This window comes from Palaemon carinicauda, chromosome 23 (assembly GCF_036898095.1).
Source record: "Palaemon carinicauda isolate YSFRI2023 chromosome 23, ASM3689809v2, whole genome shotgun sequence".
NCBI lineage: Eukaryota > Metazoa > Arthropoda > Malacostraca > Decapoda > Palaemonidae > Palaemon > Palaemon carinicauda.
Window position 1 is genome coordinate 72,243,612 of NC_090747.1, and position 25,191 is coordinate 72,268,802.

Genomic DNA, 25,191 nt, shown 5'->3' on the forward strand with positions numbered 1-25,191 from the left:
CCATGGGTACCTGCCCTGGTCGCGAAGGGCGCTAATGTGGCACCTTCATGTCGTTGGTGGATACCGACCCCCATTCACTGTGCCCGACCTGCAGGGGGAATTGCTGCGAGCAGGGTTCGCCTTGTGAATAGTGTAGGGAATAGCCTGTCTTCCAGTGGGAGAAATTTGGGCATTGCAGGAAGAAGGCAGCCAAGAGAGATCTCTCTCCTCCTGGGTCTTCCGTAAGGGCAAAGAGACCTCAGGCTTCTTCTTCTCGTACTCCTGGATCTCTCTTCACAGCTCCTCCTTGCTTGCCTTCCTCCGGAGGGCAGTCGAGTAGGAGCGCAGACCAACTAACTCCATGGCAACCTTAGGGTACAGGTGGCGTTCTTGCTTCCCCTAGAGGAGCACCTTCAGCACCAGAGACCGGGGAACCAATCTCCCTTTCAGATGTGCTGCTGGTGTCGCCGTCCCTGGGAATATCTGCTCCCCTTTCCAAGGAAGCTCTCCTTCAGCGTGGAACCCAGAGAGACACTTCGCTAGTTGCTTCGGTAGCTGACGCCCTTGATGTCTGTGAGGTCCATCTCTTACCTTCTTCTGGCCCTTCCATGCATGTACAACAGCCTCCTGGTGACGACAAGCCTTCTCTTCATCAAGAGGTCCATTGTCACCTAACCCGCAGCCTTTCGTTTCTCACCACAGGAAAGGTTCAAGATCGCACGCTCGACACTCCCCAGCTGCGGAAGTTGGGAATGATGACAATCTAGTTGCCAACGCTCCATCTGCTTGCTGATCGCCTGGACGAGACTCGTCATCTTCTCGTCCTTCTGTTTGATCACCCTTGGGATGTCGTTCGCGACGATCCGATGATGATGATCATCATCAAAGAGATCACAGATCATCACGATCTCGGCTCTCTTCTTACGAAGGCACTAACATTCATGAGCTAGACGCTCATGATTGAAAACTTGCAAACAGAGTGCTCATGATCACGAGGAAGACGCTCACGATAACGAGCAAGACGCTCACGATAACGAGCAAGACGCTCTTGATCACAAGCAAGATGCTCACTCAAGATCACAAGCAAGACATTCACGATCACAAGCTGGGCACTCACGATCACGAGCATGGCACTCACGATCACAAACAAAGTGTTTACAACCACCAACAAGACGTTCCTCTTCACGAGGATATCATAGGCGCTTGCGCTCACGATCCACGCGGTGCTCTACAACTCGACAATCTTCTGCTGCTCGATCACCAAGATGACCTTCGCATGAACAAGGACCTCCCGAAGGATAACTCCCAGAGAGGCGTCCTTATAGGGTATCCCCTGCTCCCTTAGCAACTTGGGGTATCATAGGTAAGCGCTCGCTTACGCGATATTCAACTAACTACTCATCACCTGCTGACACGACGGTCGCCAACGCAACGCGTTGTTCTCATTTGAAGGCTTCCATCTCCGCCTCCAGCGAGCGTTTGTAGCCCTACAGAGCTACAGAGGCTCCAGGGGCTTCCTCCTTCATGCTCATTGTCAATCCATAGTGAAATGGTTACATCTACGCGTGAATCGCGCCCTTTGACTTGTGAATTGCCAGATTTCTCACGTAAATGATCCGACTTCACGCGTATTTCACGCACTTCAGCCCCGATTTCATGAGTGATCGCAAGCACAATGCCTCTGGCAACAGTCTCCACAATTGCAAGATCCAGCTGTAGGCCAATGTCCTTCCCAGAAGGGTTTAAGGAACCTCCAAACAAGTTTGCAGGTGTTCCGATATCACCCAAGGAGGACCTTCTCATGCTCAAGAGATTGTTCCCTAAAACTTGCAAGGCTCCAAAACGCCATCCCACCAAAAGTCATTCTCCTCCTCCAGGGCTCCCTAAGGACACCTCAGACCTGACAACAGTCGGTGAGCTTCCATCATGGTACGACACCTTGGTGTCAACCCTTTCAGAAGTCTCTGATTGGATTGGTCCTTCCAGCCCCTCCACAACCGCAATAGTATCAGATACGATCCACTCCAAGTATGCCACTGGAAAGATTGGTATCTTTTCCGTTCTCCTCTGCAGGCACTTCTGATCCCAGGATGAAACCTGCCTGGGTTATTCAGCCTAACATCCCTCCATCACATCGGTCACCTCCACCTAGACTTAGAGCTGAGGACAGGGTAGTTCCTGGGATGTCTCCGACCTTTGCGTAACTCCCTCTTACTCCAATTCGTTCATGAGAAAGGATACAGCTTGGTACACCATCTCACACTGATCGGCTCGAGGAACAGTTGAGCAGTGATATAGGCTCACCCTGGGCGATCTCCCTTTGACCTTTCAGGCCTCAATCCCTAGAGATTGTTCCTCCGGAACAACGCCTGATCTCAAGACCATCCAGAGACAAGCAATCCTCTATTCCTGAGTCTTGTGCTCCGTGGGGTCTGGAAGCTCCCTCCAGACCTTCCGTACTGGAAGAGCACTTCCCTCCTTGGAGAGAGTCAAAAAGACCAAGAGGGTTCTGAAGAACACAAAGGCAAAGAAAACTCTGAGGCCAGAGTTAGATAGGTGATCTCCTGAGGTGAGACATTCTCAAGAACCGGTTGATGACTTTGACCTACCCCAGGCTCCTATGGATGAAAGCTTGGAGGTAGATAAGTTTCTAGACACTGATGAGGAATATCTCCCTAGTGTAATAAGTCCAAACTTCCACTCTGAGGCTGAATGTAAGGAGTCAGAACATGCCTTCTGTCAAGTCTTATCCTTTATGAGGTCAATTCAAGCTGTCACATCCTGGTGCCACTCCCCAGGAAGGCAAGGAAATGGTCCTGGACCAGCTGTTTGGTACCCAGAGACCCCCTAAGACCAGTGCAGTCTTGCCCTCGTGGAAGGGATTGGCAGCAGCCTGAAAGAAAGCTATCTCTCAGATAGCAGGCACACCAAGCTCACTGAGGGCAGGCTCTTCTTCCAGGGCTCTTTCACTTCCTTTCGTATTGCAAAGGCAGTATTATGAGATCAAAAACAAGCCCACTTCTACCCTGACCTTTGACCCCTCAGTAGAATCCCTTACTTGAGATCTCTGCGTGCAGAGACTTTCCACGCGGTGAGCCTCACTTTCAGCAACTGAGCTCCTCAACATAGAGAGAGGCGAAGTATACCATGCAGACTGCTTCATGGTTTGACCTAAGGTTGGGGTTGTTAGGCCACATTGTAAGATCCAAGGACCTGTCCAAGGAGTATACAAGGTGGTCATTGGAGTCTTTCCTCTTGTCTGGAGTTCCTTTCGCACAGAAGTTGCCCGATTTAGGAACTCAACCCTTGAGGGATCCGCTCTCTATGACCTGGAGGAGGTAGAAAGAGCAGCTGATAGATGGAGCAAATCCAACAAGGATTCTCTCCTCCACAGGGCTATGACTTCTCAGCCTTATGGTAGGGCTCCCCAACCTCCCAGAGATCAGCCCAACACATCAAATCCCTCAACATCCAGGCCCACAGGACCTGGTAAGGTGTCTAAGCGGCCCTTTCAGGCTAAACACCAAAAGGTGGGAGGATACTTGCAATACCACTGCCAGAGGTGGCAGTCCTACGGGGCAGATCTCTGGATGATCACAGTGATCGGCGTAAGATATCACATCCCGTTCATTCACTCTCTCCCTCCTCCGACTCTTGATCCAATTCCATTGAGTTCCTATACGAAGGGATCCATAAAGGAGCTGGCTCTCATGGCTGAAGTCCAGACCATGGTGCAGAAGGGCACTCTCCAAGAGGTCCTCGACGGGTCTCCAGGCTTCTTCAGTCGACTCTTTCTTGTGAAAAAGGTGTCTGGAGGCTGGAGACTAGTCATAGATCTCTCACCCCTGAACAAGTTTGTTCTACAAACTCTATTCAGGATAGAAGTGGCAGACACAGTCATCCGGGCAGTAAGACCATAGGACTTAATGTGTGCACTGGATCTCGAAGATGCATACTTCCAGATCCCATTCCAGCTGTCTTCAAGGAAGCATCTCAGATTCATACATGAGAACAAACATTACCAGTTCAAAGTTCTCTGCTTCAGTCTCGCAACAGGACCCCAGGTTTTCACCATTCCATTTGCCAGAGTGTCTTCTTGGGCTCACAAGAACGACATTCATCTCTTAAGATACCTCAATTATTGGTTGATTCTAGCAGACTCGGCAATGACCCTTCTTCATCACTGAGATGTGCTTCTCGAGTTTTGTCGGGATCTGGGGATCTCAAGAAGTCATCACTGCTCCTATCTCAGAGACTGCTACATCTTGGTATGATTATAGCCGCCAACCTCCAGAAAGTCTTTCCATCAGAAGATACAGTACATAGGCTGAGAGAAGTAGCAAGAACCTTCCTCAGATGGGAAAATCTTACAGCCTGGCAGTGGTTATGCCTCCTAGGCCACCTAACCTCCCTGATTCGTCTTGTTCCCAACGGCTGCCTCATAACAAGATCCTTGCAATGGCAGCTAAGGTCCATGTGGAACCAACACTCCTACTCCCCGGACATCTTAGTCCCTGTAGCACAAGATCAAGTGATAGATCTTCAGTGGTGGGTGGAAGAGGAGAACCTACTCAAAGATTAGATCTTCTTGTCACTCCTCCGGACTTGCTGCTCCACACAGAGGCATCAAAAGAAGGATGGGGGCCCCACTTGCTGGATCACGCGGTCTCAGGCCTTTGGTCCGAGTTCGAAAGGTACCAGCTCTTAAATCTCTTAGAGATGAGAGCAGCGTTTCTAGCTCTCCACCAGTTCCATCTGTTGCTGGCCGGTCACTGTGTAGTGTTAATGAGCGACAACACAACAGTGTTGGCCTACATAAACAAACAAGGCAGTACCTTTTCACTGCCCCTATGCCATCTAGCAGTAGAGATACTAAATTGGACAGAAGAACATTTGGTGACTATCATCTCGCTTCATTCCTGGCAAGAGCAATGTGCTCACAGACAACTTGAGCAGAGCAACTCAGACATTGAGCTCCAAATGGTCTTTGAATCCTCTGATAGCCAACAAAGTCCTGACTTTGTGGGATTCCCCGACCATGAATCTATTTGCGACCTCCCTGAGCTTAAGGCTCCCTCTATATTGCTCCCCAGTCCCGGACCCTCAGGCTCTATGTCAAGATGCATTCCAACAACAGTGGGACAACATCTATGAGTAAACCTTTCCCTCATTCTGTGATGAGAAAAATGCTCAATAAGACCAGAGCATCCAACAATCTAATGATGACCCTCATAGCTCTGCTATGGTATCATGCCGAAAGGTTCCCAGATCTTCTGTAACTCTTAGTAGATCTCCCAAGAGAACTACCTTCACAATAAGATCTACTCAAACACCCACATGTGGACATCTTTCACAAGGCTGTCCCATCTCTATGGCTTCTTGCCTGGAGACTATCCAGCGTCTCCTCTCTCAGAAAGGCATCTGGACACTTGCAAAGATCCTCAGCCTCAGTATACCAAGCAAAGTGGAGAGTCTTCTGTGTTTGGTGTCGTGGAACGGGTATCTCTCCCCTCAATGCCACTATTCCAGTAATACAGGAGTTTCTTGCATACATTAAGGAGGAAAAACTCATTTCGGTCTCGGCTGTAAAAGGCTATCACTCAGCCTTAAGCCTAGCCTTTAAACTAAATGGAGTAGACCTTTCCTCTTCATTGGGGCTTCCCTTACACATACAGAGTTATGAGATTACTTGCCCCCTGTCGAAGATAATACCTCCTCCTTGGAATGTGGTTCACGTTATAAGGTCCTTAAAAGTTCCCCCTAAAAAGCATTATGCCAGGCAACTGACCGTAATCTCACTTTGAAGACGGCGTTCCTGCTTGCTTTAGCTTCTGCAAAGAGAGTCAGTGAACATAGCCCATTCAAGGAGATGGTGGAAGTGACATTCGCCTTTGTCCCAGAGTTCATTGCAAAGACTCAAAATCTGTGGGTACTGGACCCTAAATTAGGACCTTTTCAGATTAAGAGTCTACGTTCTGTAACCAATGATCCAGATAAGGTTGTTACTATGCCCAGTGAGGAGTTTGAGATATTATGTAAAACGCACTGTAGCAACTCGGCCCCAGCTGTTAGCCCTGTTTGTCATCATGGGTATAATTAAGAGGAGGGTAACCAAGAAGACAATTTCATCATGGATTTGCAAGGTCATAGACTGCTCTAAATCCTGATCCTCCTCCAGCTCGACAACCTAGAGCTCACAACGTCCCTGGCATTTAAACACAACTTTTCAGAGTTGCAAGTGTTACAAGCGGGTGTGTGGAAGCGTCAGACGACCTTCACCGCCTACTATTTGCAAGACGTTACCCACAGAAGGCTCGATACATTCTCTATTGGTCCTGTGCTGGCTGTACAAGAAGTGGTTTAAGAATATTGTACTTCGGGCTCCTTCTTGGACAAGTAGTAGATGGTTGAGGGCATTGGTTACCCCGGCCTGGGTTAAGTCTACTATGAATGTATAAGGATTGGCTCTTTTCTTCTCTTCTTCTTCCCCTCTCTTGGAGAACAGCACCATGAGTCCCTCTGCAAGCTGGGCTTATCCTCTGCAAGTAATAACCATTTCCCTTGTGTAACCTAGTATAGTTATTATTTTATACTTTTACATGTCCGCAATGTTTCCCGCGAGGTAGGCATTGGGAAACATCTGTATATGTTAGGAACCTTCCTATTTTTAACCTAGAATATGCTTACCTAGAAGTTCATACGTTATCTCTTATAACCTAACAGGTTGCACAGTCTGCTATCATACTCACTTATGTATTATTTAGTGAGGTGTCAAAGTTTTCATCTATATACAGTCTAATACTGTACAGGGAGCACCAGCAACAATGACCAAGCCAGTGGTTGGACTTACCACCCTTTTAAGGGCGAGTCATCCCTATAAATAACGTAAGGTTTGTTAGTGAAGGAACAAATGACAAATATGGAAATAATTTGTATTTTTCCTAACATAAACCTGTAGTTATTTATATAAATGGTCCCGCCAACACCTGTCCCCCGATAAGTCCTGCCTGCGATATAGGTGGATGAGTACCTCCTAGCCACCTCCTACCATCCCTGCACTAGCGGTCGGGTAGACTTGCCACCTCGTATTAAAAGTCTAATGGCTAACCCTCCAGCTACGCCGACAGATAATCCCTATAATAACTCCAGGTTTGTATTAGGAAAAATAAAAATTATTTCCAAATCTGTCATATTTCGAGGTCTCATAAAGAGAATATTATTCTAGGTTAGCTTTAAAATGTAAGCAAACGTTGATATAGTTTCAGAAAATGGCATTCGTTACTAAAAGAAAAGAGATCAGCACTTGTGAAAAAAAATAACTTCTTTTAGTATGCTTTATTAAACAGTACTAGCCTTTCTTAAGGCTTCTCTTCTCTGCTTGAGCCTTATTGCCAAGTCAAACTGCTTAAAGAAGAAAAAGACAGTTCAAAGCAGTTTAGGCTTGTTTTTGTTTGTTCTGTAATTTGTTTTTCCTGTCGTTCGCACGTTAGTTCTTTAACAAGATTATTTGCAACACAGCCCTTCTTTCCAGATGTATTTTGCATGTGTACTGGATTTGTTTAAGTAAAAATACTCAATTGTGTGCTAATTTGCCTGTTCTAATTTGGTACACAATACAGTACATAATTTTAGTATTTTTATTTTAAACATTAATTCACTTAACTTCTGTCTTATATGTAATAGGTTATTTATTTGCCATTTAGTTGACAAACGACTATTATTTTACCATAATTGATGATGAAATCTACCAGCTTAGTATCTCTATGTTCAATTTGCTTCTAAGACAATGATTCTTTATGAGTGACTACTGCAACCTATGACAAACTCAGAATTTCCTATATAATGAACTCTTTCATTGTTTAAAAATCGATAATATTCATTAGACAATTTCTTATAAATTTTGCAGGTTGACTTATAAATGCAACACGAAAAAGTATTTACTACCCGTGATTTTGTCAGGCCTAGAAAACGTTTCCTTTCAAAATGCTGTAGTGTTTTGAAGAAAAAAATCCAAAATGATATTTGTAAAATTGAATCGAATAGATCTGTCTTTGGTTGATTAAAATCATTACTCTTTTCTCAAGACAAAACTATTTTCAATCTCAAAGACCATAATGTAATGATATATCGTCTATAGATCTCGTAACACTGACTTTACGACAGGGATTTTACCTATAGTGAGATGATATAAAAGTGTCAATTTTGCATAAGACCTATTTTGTTTGCTTACCGCAGTTTCTTATGCCAGGCTAGTTTATTTATTGAGAACTGCCACAGTAGTGGCAATAAGCTATACAAACTGGACATTGCTGCAGAAAAAGGGCCATTGGTTTGAAAGACATATATATTATACCTCAAGACAGATGTGGCTTGTATCTCTCTTAATAATGTTGATAATGATGATGTTTTTGCAATAGGAAAAATCAATGAGGGTATTTACACAAAAGTTTGTGACAAAGGTTACCATTTGTTTTTTATATATTCCATGGATTGTGATACTTCTTTTTATGAAAGCTTTTTCATGTTTTTTTATAAATTATGCTTTAGGAAGATATATTGGTTAAAGAAAAAATTCTGCTTTCTTTCTTGAATATCATCATCATCGTCTCCTACACCTATTGGCGCAAAAGACCTCGGTTAGATTTCACCAGTCGTCTCTATCTTGAGCTTTTAAATCAATACTTCATTCATCATCTCTTACTTCATGCCTCATAGTCCTCAGCCTTTAGAGCCCAGTTGAAAGTTAGTTGAAATAATATCTCTTGGGGAGTGCAAAGGGCATCCCCAAACCATTCACCATGATCTCATACACATATGGCACTCGAGTAATCTCTCTTATATTTTCATTTCTAATCTTGTCCTGCCATTTGAACTCCCAAAATTCCTCTGAAGGCTTTGTTCTCAAATCTACAAAATCGGTTGGATATTGTTTCCTTGTCATACAACGAATCATGTCCATACAGTAACACTAAACTGACATACAGCCTGATTTTTATTTGTAATTTTGGGTGATTTGATTTCCAAATTTTACTTATCCTAGCCATTGTCTGATATGCTTTTTTTCAATATTTCATTAAAATCGAATTCTAAAGACTCTATACAGAATTAGAGAACATAGTTCCGAAATATTTAAAGGATTCCACTTCATTTATCCTTTCTCCTTCCAATGATATTTCATCTTCCATTGCATATTCTGTTCTCATCACCTCTGTCTTTCATCTATTTATCCTGAAATATTATCAGTCGCGTTATGTATAGTTGGTGACGTAACCTGACTGTTAAGTCTTGAAACAAAGCGAAAATATAAAGTTTGTGCAAATTGGTGTTTTCGTATCAGAAAACGTCAGTGTAGTAGTCCCATAATTAATCTTTTTTTTATTAAGCATGATTTTTATGGACAATGAATGCTTATATGCTCAATACTATTATTTATATATTTTTTTTTTTCTTTTTATTAACAGCTTTTTTATCCTCCATATATGAAGGCTTGTTTTTAGCCTAAACTGGTTGTTCACTTAGTGATTTATTTTAATTTTAAATGCAGTACTTTTTTATCATGTGACGTAATTTTGTAACTGCATGTTTATAAAACATTTTTTATTCATTAACCAGAAGGGATGTTGATTTTTAAACTAATTTATTTGGAACATGATTTTTATTCTATGGTTTTTCAAAACTATTTTGTGCCTAGTTTTTTTACATCAAATTTTTTTAATGTCCCTCACAAAACCTAATTTGTTAAATTTGTTTGTTTGTTTTGCTTTGACTTTTGCATGGCATGTTGCATGTGCAGTTGACGAAGTCAGACCCTGGTGCGGCCAAAGAAGCAAGACTTTCAGTCAAAGGCTGGAAGTTCTTCGTACTGGTAAGTGGTGGAAGTATACGAGCTCAAGAAACTTTTTAAAGAAACTGCCTTAGGAAAACCAGAAAGTGATAGGGAAATGGTACTTAGGAGCAAAAATGCTCGTAGAAAATATGTTTTGATAAATTATACGTTTCACTTGTTATTGTAACACAAAAATTTAAGATTCGTGAGTTTTCAAATAATTTCATAAGGCTATGCTAAAATCTGCACTGTGCTATTCATCCCACTGACTGGAGAAAAGCTATATACTGTCGACACAATCCATGATCATCCTAATTATAATTATAATTTTCCAATTGTATACCCTGTTTCCTAAATTCTGAATTCAGTTTTCCAATTATAAATTCATCTTCGCAGTTTTAAACTTCCAATTGTAAACTTAGCCTTCCTCCAGTCAGTGTAGGAAAATTACATAGATTTATGTAAACTTCCAACCAAATTAAATTTCTATGTTGAAAAAGAGTCCTACTATACCTCTGTCCTGCTGCTGTCTAACCTCTTAATTTTAACTTCGACGTCCAACTACGTGGATTCTTCCCCCCTGCACTTCGGTGCTGAATGGCCTTCCAGGCCTTTCTAACTCAAATTCATAAATTCAATCCTAAAAAAACTAGGTTATCCTGATGTGAATTGAGCCAATGGGTCTATCAATTTAAATTTCTGGTAATATGAGTAATTTTCCATTGTTGCCTCAACATTTGGAATAAAGCCCTCCTTTACTCTTTTCATTTAGGGGGATCATCGTTTATGTAGTTAAAATGACATACAGTATATGTAAAATATTTTGAACAGGTAGTAGATTTTAGTCCAGATTCTCGATGAGATTAGTTCCCCCTAGTTGATTAGGACACTAGAAGCTTTAGAATTACAATAAAAAATTTGCATTGAAAATGTATTTTGTTTTATTTTTCATTATAAATTACAGATTACATTAATGTTGATTCTTTTTTCTCATTGTAGGCCAGAGAAGAATACAGAGAACTGAAACATCGGCGGAAAGTCGAGTGGGCATCAATAATAATCCAAAGAGCTTATATAAATTATCAGGTAAATAATCCTCTGTTGCTATACAATAAAAGTTTCCTTTCTTTGGATGATGCAAAAGACATTTCTCATGTGTTGTCTTTGGATATAATATTAGTTCACTTCATGATTTTGCTTGAATTTATATAATTTTCCCTTTCATTATTTTCTAATGTTTGTTTTCATCTTCCTTCACATTGGGACAAAGTAAGAATTTCATATAAATAAGGAAACAAACATGGTTAACTACAAATTTACAGTTAGCCTACCAAGCTTTAGTTGTGAAATGACCAGAAGACGATAAATCTTGACTTTGAGTTTTGTCAGGGAACAGTAAATTTTGCAATAACCATGCACAGGAAAATTGCTTACGTTGCATTTGTATTTATTTCATTTAATTCTCAAGCGAAAGTAATGGCTTTCCTATAAGGTGGATGAATTGAACTTGCTATAAGGGGAGAACAAATTAAACACTTCTTATTGTAAAACTTTTAATAATTACTTTTGACGGTGCATTACAGTGTAAGCCAATTTAGGAACAAATGAGAGGTCTTTAATAGATTGTATTGATAATTTCTAATCTTAAATGTACAGTTCTGGTTGTGTCCAGTTTACCGAGAAAGAAGGATTTGTGGCAGAAGTAGTAATGTAGAATGAAAAGGAGCTTTGAGACTGGGGCGAAAGTGTGTTGCCACTTGAATTATTACCAGGCAACTTAACAAAATACAGGGACCGAATTTATACCAACTGAATACAAGTGTATTATGTCTTATGTTGTACCAAAACATGAAAAAGTATGGTAATGATATATATATATATTTAAATAAGCCATGTATTTCGATACATTAATGTCTGGATTCTCTTACCGACCTCGGGATCAGAGTCCCAAGGCGAAACCAAGGACAGAGAGAGAGAGAGAGAGAGAGAGAGAGAGAGAGAGAGAGAGAGAGAGCAAAACTGAACACAATTACAGATTTCTCGAAAACGATATTAATTACAAATCTGTTTTAAAGCTGTTTATGGTATTTGGCAATTTGGTAAACTAAATACTTGTATTATGGTATAATAAATTGTCATACTCTTATTCAAGCAATTAGTCTGATCAAATTGAGAAATACCATAAACAGCTTTCAAACAGATTTGTCATTAATATCGCTTTCGACAAATCTTTAAAACTGTGTTGCTCTCTCTCTCTCTCTCTCTCTCTCTCTCTCTCTCTCTCTCTCTCTCTCTCTCTCTCGATGGCCCGAAGTGAGAGAGCTTGCGTGATGTGATGAAGGAGTGGGCAATGGCGGCAGGGAGGTTTTTTCCAACCCCGTAGGTTCAACCTTGCCACTAAGACCAACTCTGAGCATCCAGACTAGAACCGGACCACTAACTCTTCTACATTTTCACATTTCTGTTTTTCTCTTTTTCTCAACCGTTCTATCCAAATTCTCAACTTTCAATCTCTCCTTGCTCAAATAAATAAAAAAAAGTAAAAAAAAAAAAAGAATAAAAAAGAACTGATATTTAGATATGATATCTATTTAAAACTAGCCTATACACACATAGACATTAAGGAGCTGACAGCTACCTCAGGCGTAAGAGCAGAGGCTTTGGAACCTCTGTAAACAACACTAGGAACTCACTCACAGGTTTCGAGAGACTAGGACGGAGGAATCCCAGGGTGACAGAGGACGCAAGACTGGAATAGTGCTATTAGTGCCCTGCAAAGCACATTCCTAACATGTAATTGCTGACCACTCCCTGTGACCGACCCCTAGCGAATTAGGTTCAATTGCTCATGAGATTTACATAGCTTTTTTGCCTTGTTGGAGTCCTGGCCAACTAAAAAACACAGTTTCTGCTTCTTGGTAATGCTCAGTAGTACCTAAGTCTGCTGTTCTTGGATGTCCAGAAATCCCAGTAATTGCTAGCCTTCCGCTGTCAATCCTGGCGAGAAAACAGGCTTCTGCCTTGTGCTGCTCAGTGGCAGCTGCAGCACGTTAGGGACAGCCCAACTTTTAGGAGACTTAACTGTTGGTTTGGGAGCAAGTATGGGAGGTTAGGAACAGAAAAGATGGAAAGTCACCCAGGATTAAGTGGATATGGCATCAGGTGGGTAACTATCAGCCCCCACCCCCCTTTTTTTCCCAATAGTGGTCACAAAGCTAATTATTATAGAAGTTATTAGCTGAGATTTCCAAACAAATGCATTAGACAATATCACAGAGAAATTAAAAATGAGTGAGAAACTGAAGTTAAATCACAAATGTGTCAAATAAGAAAATAAACAAATGGTGCATTGACTTCAAAGAAGGGTGTGCTGCAAACCTGCACTGTAATAGTGTATGCCTGTTCTGTCAGCAAGAACAGGAAATAGAAAAATTTAAAAATGAAAACCAAGAACTAAGAAAACATTTGAAAGAGATCATGTCAAAGTTTCAACAGTTAGAAATAAGGAACAAAGAAGTCATAAATGATGTAGAAAATGGGATTAGTATCCAAGAAATACAAAATAAGGTAAAATCAAGGAAAGAACCTAGAGAGGAAATAACCAACATAAACAGAAAGTTCATGAAACCCACTAGAGGAAGAGGGGCTGAGGCCAAGAAGACTAAAAACAACAGCCTAGAAAGGTAATCAACACCAAAAACCGATTCTCTCCCCCCTAGCAGAGAAAGAGGAAGATGAGACGTTTTTGGTCGGAGACTCTATGGTAAAGACCAAAAAGAGGAGAAAGGTGAGGTCCTATCCAGGCACCAATGCATGGAGGATAAATGAAGTGGTCAGAAAAACTATAACAGAGAACAAGAAGACCACTATTATTGTTCAAGCAACTGGAAATGACCTATTCCTAAGAAAGGATATTGCTGGCCAAACAGAACCTCTGGTTAAACAACTAGAAAAAAAACTTGAAACGGCTAGAAACAAGAACAATAATACTTTAGTTTTAAGTGTTCTCCCAAGACTCAATGTCGACCACTTCACCCTCGGTAAGGCCATAGGGATAAATGAAAGGCTCAAGTCCACATGCCAAAACCAACAACAAATAAAGGAAATTTGGCAGAAAACTTGGATAATGCAGATAAAAGTAAAACTAAATCACTAGTAAATCAGGGAAACTATCGAAGTCACCGAGAAAGAGAAATAAGATAGAAAATTTCCTCAAAGTGGTACAATTCAATGCTCAGTCCAGTTAGAAACAAAGTGGAAAACTTCAGGGCATTGATAGCTAGTGAGGAACTAGATGTCATAGACATTACCAAGACCTAGATTCAAGAAAAAACAAAGGATTTTATCGGAGAATACGAAATACCAGGTTTCAAGCTTTTCAAGAAGGATCTCCTTACCAAAAAAGGCAGAGAGGTAATGCTCTATGTTAAAAATCCCTTAAACCCCAAAGAAATTAAATTGGAAAACGAATATCAAGTGACAGGTGTAAATATCAACACCATAGGAAGAAACCTGTCCATACTAGTAATATACAGATCACCACATCAAACACAAGAAAAGGACGAAGAGCTGTATAGAGAACTTGGACATTGGACAATACGTTAACAATAAGCTAGGTGTTCTAATGGGAGACTTCAATGCACCAGTTAACTGGGACACTATGAATTCTACATCAAACACAGAGGGACATAGGTTACTAGAACTTGTCAGCAATTAATTCCTCCATCAGTGGGTTGATAAACCAACCAGGGGAAACAACATACTGTACTAGATATTGTGCTAACAACAGAAGAAAATTTATGATAAAGTGTTTCAGTAGCCAAAAATATTGGCAAAAGTTACCACAGAATAGCTAGGCTTCAGGCAAATATTCCTCATCTAAAAGAAAGGAAAATTATAAAAAAAGCTAGACTACAGACAGAGCAACTGGATAAAACTGAAGGAATACACCTTGAATTTAAAATAGGACAAAATGAGGAACATAGATACACAATGAGACTTCTTAGTAGAAATATATAAAGAAAAAAAGGGCTAAATGTATACTGCATTGACAAACCTTACCAAATGGAACTCCATAACCTAAGTGGTTCAATAGAGAAGTAGCCAATGCAATAAGAAGCAGAGACAGGAATCATAAATTAATGGGCCCACAGCCTTTTATTTATGAAATTTCCGAGCACAAGAAGTTAAGCTGAAGAGTAGATAAACTAGTTAGAAAGGCAACGATCAATGAAGAGAAAAGAGTGGCTTCAGCTAGGAAAGAAAACCTAAAAGATTTTGCATATGTAAATAGTAGAAAACCAATAAAAAACAACATTAGCCCATTAAGAGACTAATGTTTTGGAAAAAGCTGAACTAATGAATGCATATTTCACAATTGTATTCATTAGGGAAGAATCAACGACTCTCCTTGAACAAGCTATTAAATATGAAGGGCCACAACTATTAAATAGAATCACCTTTACGATGGATGATGCCAAAAAGAAAATAAAAGGTATTGGTAAGTCTAAGGCACTAGGTCCAGATGATATTCATCAAAGAGAGATTATAGAACTAGAAGAAGAGATAACCCCACACGTTTAAAAAATGTTCCGAAAGACAGTCAACGAAAGAGGGAATCCACAAGGATGGAAACTAGGCAATGTTCCTCCAATCTACAAGAAGGGACTCTATTCACGCGTAGTACAAATCAGTCCAGAGGTAACGGATACAAACTGGAATTGAAATGATACAACACCACTCAATGTGGTAATTTCTTTGCATACAAAATAGCAGATATTTTGAATAGACTTCCAGTGGTTGTGGTGAACAGTAACACAGTAAATGAGTTCAAGAATAAGTTAGAAAAGATCATAAGAACTCTCTAAAGGCTTATCTAAATCCCTCTACCAAAGAACAAATGGAGTCTCTGCAGATGGATTATGAAGTCTTTGAGACATCCAGAATCCTTGTAACACACACACACACACACACACACACACACACACACACACACACACACACACACACACACTCTCTCTCTCTCTCTCTCTCTCTCTCTCTCTCTCTCTCTCTCTCTCTCTCTCTCTCTCTCTCTCTCTCTCTCTCTCTCTCTCTCTCTCTCTGTCTAACTTCAGTGCCTTGCAAAATTTTTGAATCAATTATAGTAGATTCAAAAGTAGAACATATAGAGAAAAAAATCTTTTGATAGACAGCCAACATGATTTTAGACAAGAGAGATCATGTGTGCCAAATCTTTTGGAATTTTTCCATAAGATGTTTTGGGCGAAACGTCTAAATAGGCATGCTGAAAGTAATCATGTTCCCTAGCTGCAATTTGGCTTTTGTAAAGGCCTTGGAGCATGTGACCCCCTTCTTACAATTTCCAATGCTGTACAGAAATCCCTTGATCGTGGTCAGGAAGGTCTGTAAGTAATAGATCGCAAAGAGTTGTTGATGGGCACCATAGTGAGTATAGGTATGTGATACCTAGTGTTCCTCAGGGTAGTGTTCTTGGCCCATAACTTTTCATACTATATACACTAACATGTGATTTGGCCCAGACAACAAGCTCATTGCATATGCAGATGATGCTACTCTCTTTGCCTCAATTCCATCTCCTAAAATAGATCTGGGTTTGCTGAATCCCTTAATAGTGATCTAGCTGAAATTAGTGCATGGTGCAAATTATGGGGCATGAAGTTGAACCCTAACAAATCTCAAAGTATGATTGTAAGTAGGACGAAGGAAGTGGCTCCTCAACATCTGGATCTCAACATTAATAATGTTTTTGCAACTCAGTATGATTTTTCTTTTTTAAAATTTATTTGTGATTTTGGTTTGTCTCTTCAGTTACAAAAAAATTGCCATATTGAGATAGTCTTTCAAGATTTTCAATGATCAATCTATTTAGAAGAAGTGTTTTAATTCTTTCATTCTGCATTGTTTCAAGTATTATTCTCCTGTTTGGTCTTCAGCGGCTTAATCCCATCTTAATTTGTTATTCCTGATATAGATATTAATCTCGGGCACTGTTGTTCAGTTAGTTCTTTATGCTTGTTGCATAACATTTTTCATAAATCTGACCATCCTTTACGTTCAGATCTTTTCAGACAATACCATCTTGCATTTTAGCTACATATTTTTTCTGTATAGTATAGAATTTGGCATTTTGTTTTCAATTCACTGGCTGATTCTGTTCAGTAAAGTCTCATTTGCAATAATAATGATAATATTGGTAATAGTAGTTATAATAACAACAACGATAATGGTGATATAATGAAAACACGAGGGATATATAATAGTTTCATGAGCACTGTATATATATATGATGAACAAGACCATGTCAATGATTGTTTAGAATGGGGAGAGAGGGAAACTTTATTGTTGATTTGTGATTTCCGAGATGAACTGTAATATTATTTTGAAGATTTTTACAGAATCTGGCTTGTAATAGATGACAAGCTCCAACTAGGGTATGCCATTAATTAATACTAGGCCTATATCCTGTCGTAGGGGTGTAAGAATACTATCACTGTACGGGCTGCATGTCATAGAAAGTAACTAAGAGGACAGCTTCTGCCTTGCAATTTTGCATTTTAGCAAAAATCTAGGCCCACTGTGGAAACTGCTGCATTGCAGTTGGACTAATTATTATTATTATTATTATTATTATTATTATTATTATTATTATTAGTTTCATTATTATTATTATTATTATTATTATTATTACTTACTTACTTACTGAGCTACAACTCTAGTTGGAAAAGCAAGATGCTGTAAGCCCGAGGGCTCCAAAGGGGAATAATAGCCCAGTGAGGAAAGGAAACAAGGAAACTACAAGAGAAGTAATTAACAATTAAAATAAAATATTTAAAAACAGTACTAACACTAAAACTAAGCTTTCATATATAAACTATATAAACTTTCAAAAACAACAGGAAGGGAAATAAGATAGAATAGTGTGCCTGAGTGTACCTTCAAGCAAGAGAACTCTACCCCAAGACAATGGAAGGCCACGTTAGAAAGCCTATGACACTATCCAAGACCAGAGAATAATGGTTTGATTTTGGAGTGTCCTTCTCCTAGAAGAGCTACTTACTATAGCTAAAGAGTCTCTTCTACCCTTACCAAGAGTAAAGTAGCCACTGAACAATTACATTGCAGTAGTTAACCCCTTGAGCAAAGAAGAATTGTTTGGTAATGTGTGTTGTCAGGTGTATGAGGACGGAGAAGAATGTGGAAAGAAAAGGCCAGACTATTCGGTGTATGTTTAGGCAAAAGGAAAACAAACCCTAACCAGAGTAGAATCCAATGTATTACTGTCTGGCCAGTCAAAGGTTAGGCCCACCGCCAATAACTATGGTTGATGACTGTTAGGGCATGTGATTGTAGAAACCCTCTGCCAAATTATAAACCATTCCTGATGCTATTAGTAATATGGATGTGGCTAAGATGTCCCCTGTAAGCAACACGTTTCAGGAACCCCTTACTGATGTGATAAATGAAAGATGAGACCTCAGGGTTCACAGCAGCTACCAAAGCAGGTAGTGACAGAATGGAAGATTAGAGCAGGTACTTGGGATGCTGGTACTCTAATGAGAAGATTGAGAGAAATAGTGGATGTGATGGGGAGGAAGAGGATAGATGATCTGTGTGCAGGAGACAAGATGGGAAGGAAGTGAAACTAGAGAGATAGGTCATGGGTATCAGCTCTATTACAGCAGGTCACAAGAAGGAAAAAAATGGAATTGGGGTTATAGTAGGTAATAACTGGAAGGAAAAAGTGGTATAAGTAAAGAGTAAATGATAGGCTTTTAAAATTCCAGTGATATTATGGGATTAGATAGTAGTTTATTTATAATTTCAGCATATGCCCCTCAAATAACACCAATTTCAGAAACTGGATAAGCACCTGATAACCTATGGAAGTGGAGGAGTGAAAAGCCCGAGTTGTCAAAAATAATGTGATGAACTGTAAAAGTGATTTTGGGGGATGCATGTATTAAACAACATGGACTGGTAGCGATGGATTTTAAAATGAAAGGTAGAAAACACAAGAGAAAGAAAATAACTAGAATTACAGTTTGGGAATTTAAAGGACAAAAGGTGAGGAGTTTAGGAAGATTGTGAGAGAGACAACTGGAAACGTTGAACTCAGAGATTGGACAGGGTAACATAGTAGTAAATATCTGGGTAGAGACGAAAGAAAGGCATGCACAGGGTGCAGAGAAGAGGAAAAAAATTTGAGGAGGAAACTAGGTATAGCAATAGGAAGAGTGAATTGGACAATTGAATGAAAGGCTAGGAACAAAGGAAGGAGAAAAGAATATCTATAAGATTCAAACTGGAGGAAAAGGCAAAGTCAGGATTTGGAGCAACTGGGGGTCATCAAGGATAGAGGGATGAAAATATTAAGAGGAGATGGAAAGAATATTTTGAATTATAAAATACTGAAAATGAGGGAGAGGAGCTGGGGAAAGCACAGGGGTTGGAGGGGCCAGTGATGAAGATACAGAATACAGAAGTGAAGTGGGCATTGAATAAAATAAAAAAAAATAATAAACCAAACTACCAGGTCCATCAGAGTTTCAAATTGAAATGGTCAAGATACCAGCAACAGAGGGGGAAGAGTGGATGCTGGATTTATTAAGAGCAATATGAGAAGAGAAAATAATGCCCAGGGACAGGGAGGAGAGCCAATAGTATTTATATTTAAGCAGAAAGGTGATATCATGGAATAGGGTAATTACAGGGGAGTTACTAATAGAGCATAGTTTGAAAGTATTTAAGAGGGTACTTGAAGAGAGAGTGAGATATAAAGATTAAGAAATAGCAGTATGGATTCATGAGGGGGAGAGGATCCGTGAATGTCATCTTTATAGTAAGGAAGCTAAAGGGAAAAGAGGCTAGAGGTAAACCAGAAGCCTTTACGTGCTTTTGTAGATGTAAAGAATGCTTATGATTGAATGCCAAGAGAAATTGTTTTGATGCTTGAGGAAGAGGAAAGTCCTAGTAAAGTTGGTTAGCATGGTTGAGATGATGTACAGTAGACACCAAAACTGATGCAACAAATTACAAAACTCATCGTACGTACTTTGTTAGAAAATTGTGGGATTGCCATTTAGTAAATTTTATTCCTCTTTATCTGATAATAAGTATCAGTGATTAACTGTAGAAGCACAGAAGGCATTTTCCTAGTGAATGGTCAATGTTATTTCAATATTTTTTATTAAAAGAAAAAAAGAATTTCCCCGTAGAAACATATGAAGCTCTCAATGTGTGATATCGAGTGTTCACCATTCAGTGGCAGCAGGAACTGCCGAGTGCATGACCATTAGCCTAATGTGATTGTAAATTACTTTTATAGCGTTATATCGAAAACTATCATGATTTCTTTTTATAAAGCACAAAGTTTAGCATCTGATTAAATAAAATATAAATAAGAATCCAACTGGTGTAAAAAAAAAATTCTAAATCAAAGTTATCTACATGTTAAACTAAATTTTAGAAAATCTAATACTAAGGCTATGCCATGTCGAAACACAGACATATATAATATATAGATTATGAAGTATATTATGAAATGTATATCTCTATATAACCTACATATTGATACGCGAGAGTAAGATTCAACAATGATAGTTTTTAACGGATCTATACTAACGTTTATAGATTGTGGTAAACCAAGCACGTATTTATAAAGCTCATGATAATGAAACCTAATTAAGAGAAAACTCGATTTAGGCTACAACCATGTAGATATTCTAACAACTCAATTTGTTAAATAACAAGCTGGAAAATATATTTCCTTGATTATTGAAATAGGCCTAACCATTTACTTACACGAGCATATAACTTGGATTTCGCTTTTTACACACGAAATTGTGTCTTATTTATGTTTCATTTAATTAGTTGCTAAACTTCTTTGTTCTTTATCAAAAGAAATCATGATAATTTTCGCTATAATGCTATAAAAGCAGTGTTGATTTACAAATCACATTAGGCCTTGCTTATGCACTTGGAGCCTATTGCCATCAATGGTGAATTGACATCACGTTGCCGCAGATGTTTCAACTAAGAAATTTTTTTTTAATAAACAATTATTGCAACTAACATTGACCATTCACCAGGGAAATGTCTTCTGATGTTCTACTGTTAAATACTGATACTTATTATCAGATCAAAAGTATGACAATACTGTAATTGGAATGAAATATACCAACTGGCAGCTACACATGAAACTTGGTGGCAGTACCTTCTCTCAAAGATAACTGTGTTCGTCCGAAGGCTGCGACTACAGCTAATGTTGGGGGCCTGGGGTCATGGCCACTGACCTAGTAGGCACTGACTGACAATGAGGATATTAGGGCAAATTTCCCTACTATTAGGCTATGGCTGGTAATTAATTGGTTGGGTAAATGTTACGTTAGTCCATACAGTCGTTTCATGATTGCTAAACTCAGAACTACCAACCAAACCAACTTCTCTTTTGAATTTAGGTGCATTCACGGTTAATTACGTTTAATGTTACCAAGATTTTCCCTTTTATATTTTATTGATACTTGCATGGTTTTGTGCATCTTTGCAAAAATAATTGATAATATAGTATGATATTAAATATTTGTTTCCACATTACTCGAAATATACATTGGAATGTTGGTTATACTGTGTTGAACAAAAATATCAAATTGTTTCGTTTCTATAGTTTGAAGTATGTACTATACTTTGAAATAATTACTATTACTGCATTTTTTCTTGTGATTCTTGTAAATATCATAAATAGGATATTTGTGCATCATATGTTACCTTTATTTTGCTTGATAGAGCTTTCAATGAAGGGAAAAAATAAGTTTTTGAGATACACGTTATAGTTGTCAGTCAGGGAATTTTGAACGAAATCCTCTGAAATTTGTTGCATCAGTTTTGACACCAACTGAACAAAATAACAATAATGAAAGTAATAATAGCAATTGGGCAAACCGAAACATTTGACATTTATTCCATTTTTATTTTTGCTGGTCATGGATGTGTTAAGTGAAGAAATCACAAAGGAAGAGTTGTGCGAGTTGCTATAAGCAGATTATTTGTTGATTACTGCTGAAAATGAAGAAAACAAACAACGAAGGGTTGTAGAGTGGCAGTAAACTTTGGGAAGGGGGGCTTGAGGGTAAATGTTGATAAGAGCACGGTTATGGTGAGTAGTAAGGAAGGCAGGGCCAGGATAGCCCTACGTGAAAATAGACTCTCGGTTATAAAACAGGTGGAACAATTTAGATACTTGGGATCGGCTATAGGTCAGGAGGGAGTGTGTGAGGCTGATGATGAGAATAGGATATAAGCAGCTTGTGGGAAGTGGAGAGAGGAAGTTGGAGTGGTATGTGATACGAAAATCCCAAGCAAGCTAAAAGTCAAAATCTAAAGAACAGTAATGAGACCAGTGTTAGCTTAAGAGAACAGAGATAAGAATGATGAGGTGGATTATGGGAATATCAGTGCTTGAAAGATTGGAAAATGATACAGTAAGAAGAATGGCAGGCATAGTAAATATCAAGAGGGAGGCATAGAATTAGATGGCTAGATAAGGTGAAGGATGATATGGATAGAAAAGGTTTGATGGAAGAGGATGCCTTTGATTGAAGACATTAGAGATGGTGCATCAGGCAACTGACTCCTTAATGTAGAGATAACAATGGGAAAGAAGATTGAATAATACTATGCTGTATTACACAATGCATAATTTGGTTGTATTGAGTTGATGTGGAATTTTTTCCCAATTCCCAGTACATTCGTGACCACAACCCTAAGACCCCAGTATATGAAGATTACACTACTAAATTTACCATCCTTGCCAGGCCTACCAACACAAACCCTTGTTGCTCGGATAACTGGACCGTTAGAATTGTCCAAAACTGTACATGAAGTTTCTACTCTTTCCTATTCCACAAGTTACACAAACATGGCTTTTCTGTTTTTTTGGATTGCTAGAATGTCAATTGAGTGTGATAATTCTAGTCTGTGAAAGCTTGCTTCTAATAGCCCTTATAAGCTCGTTTCACATGGACATGGATATGTCCCCCTCATAAATGAATATAATGTCATTTTATTGTATGGAAAATCATGAAAATCCAATCTGAACCAATGAATAATGGTCTGATTCATTGTAGAAAGCACTTTCCAAGATATGACAAAGTTTGATATTATCAATAACCTTAATCAGCGATGTCCTTAAAACTTCTTATTACTGATTTGGTTTCCTTTTTTATGAGAGAGAGAGTTTGTACTTATAATTATATTATTTCATGTGTGGTTATGGTTCACTAATATAGTTTGGAGGACTATTGCATTTGTTACACAGAAAGATAGAATTTCAGAAAAGGCTAGAGAGGGAGCTTTGCTTTAGCAAAAGTTATCGTCATGCATTTTTTATTATTTAGATTTATAAAGTGTTGCCAGCAATTTGTCCTTAGATTTTAATACAGAACATGACCTGGAAGGTATTAATGCATTCTATGTTGTAAAGTACCAATGAAATCTTTGTTTATATGATTCTCTTAATGGATTTCTTTTTGCTAAAATGTATGAGGGGCCAAGCACCTTTTCCCTCTCCCTCCCTGGTGACACCAGTGATTGCATTGTTTTCTCATATATAGGCTGAAAAATACGATTATTTGTCTTTTAATTGAAAGGGGGAAAGTATATCTTATACATGAAATTATTCTATTGTAGATGCCAGATTTTATTAATCTAATTGTACTCTGGCTGAATCTATTTTTCAAGAATTTAGATATGTTTGCTGCTTTTTAAATATTTAACTTAGCCGGTGAATATATAGCTGCAACTCTGTTGCTCGACAGACAAAAAACTGTACAAAAAACTCGCCAGCGATCGCTACACAGGTTGCGGGTGTGCCCATCAGCGCCAACTGTCGGCCAGATACCATACTCAATGTAAACAAAGACTCAATTTCTTCTCTGTCGACGTGTCGACAAGACGTACTTTTACTCGCTGTAGAACCTGGAGTTTTCTTAACATATTTGGTGAAGTACTTCATTTTGGTTTGAGCTTTCGCAGTGCAGGTGTTTTATCTTCATCTTAAATCTTGAACTCGTTTTGGATAGATTTAATTTTTGGTGACAAAGAGAGTATGGACTTTCTTTGACTTTTAAATGGCCGACCCTTCCCTTAGACGGAAGTGTGTTTAGGCTTTTAGTAATTATCTTATCACGTTATAAATTAATTATAGATTTTCCTCTATATATTTTATATCTCACCGCCTTTATTAGGCCTCTTCGATTAACTTTCCATTTATAATAAACATAAAAAATAAATTTTAATGTTTTGTTTATATGCGACCTTTCCTGAGAGTGGGCGGTCCTAACTTGGAAACCGAAGTTAAACAACGTTGAGCCCTTTCAATCGTAAATAGCTTTTAAAGAGCTAATGATTTAAAACTTTTAAAATGAATATTTTTAATAAATATTTTATGAAAGAATTTCTTTGAATAGTCTTCGTACTGTTTTCAAAGATGAACTAACGTTTAGTTTATTTATGCTACGCAGTTTGCGCTCTATCGTTACGATAGAGAGAGAGAGTATCACGGTTTCACTTTGCAGAAAGAGTAAATCGATTCTGACGTTTTGTTCATTCTTCTTTCAAAGCTTAAATGTTTTAAATTCTATTTTAAAGGAACTTTTTAATTGAAAAACCTTTCAGTTTTTTCCTTTGGTCAAATAACATGTTTTTTTGACGAAATGTAATTGGGCTCTTCTCTTAGGTGCGAAATCAAGAGAGAGAGAGAGAGATAGAGACGGAGGGAGAGAGAGGAGAGAAAACGTTCCGTTCAAGCGGGTAACGTTGTTCTCGAGTTACTCTCGTCCCTAGTCTCTGTACGGGGAGAAAGGATAAAACGTTTTTAGTTTTATTCTCGTCCCCAGGCAATGTACGGTGAGAGATTGTAAACGTAGTTTTGAATGAACTAGTGTTTCTTCTCTTCCCCAATCACTGATTTTTTTTTTTTTTTTTTTTTTTATCTTAAAAGATGTTTACTGTTTTTTTGCTGGTATTAATGTGCTTGCATTATACGACTGATTTCGCATTTACTACCTTTTGATGAGGGTAGAATTGCGTGCTTCAGGTAGAAATCAGTAAAAATTTTGATTCCAGTGAAATAAGTGCAAAACAGAAAATCGTAGTGATAAAGTGATATTGCGCAAAGTGTTACAGTGTTGCGTCCGAGGGTTCGTCTGTTCGTGCCTGTCGTTCACCTAGTCCGGGACCTCTTGCAAGCTCCCAAGCCCAGGGGAGAAGTAATGTCGAACGACTTATGGGTTCGAGAGGCCTTGATCAGCGAACAGACGTTTCCCTCTATGGTATCGGGTGTATCTTACCAAGATCTCCCCTACCAT

General features: G+C 38.9%; 1 protein-coding gene across 1 annotated transcript in view; it reads left to right on the forward strand.

The window, feature by feature from the left end:
* The window catches only part of LOC137617170 (unconventional myosin-Ia-like), a 265,917-nt gene that overhangs the window by 209,611 nt on the left and 31,115 nt on the right, over window positions 1-25,191 (forward strand). Inside the window, exons 20-21 of the mRNA XM_068347029.1 lie at window positions 9,773-9,844; window positions 10,805-10,891. Of these exons, the coding sequence (XP_068203130.1) occupies window positions 9,773-9,844; window positions 10,805-10,891 (159 nt within the window). The remainder of the gene's footprint in view (window positions 1-9,772; window positions 9,845-10,804; window positions 10,892-25,191) is intronic.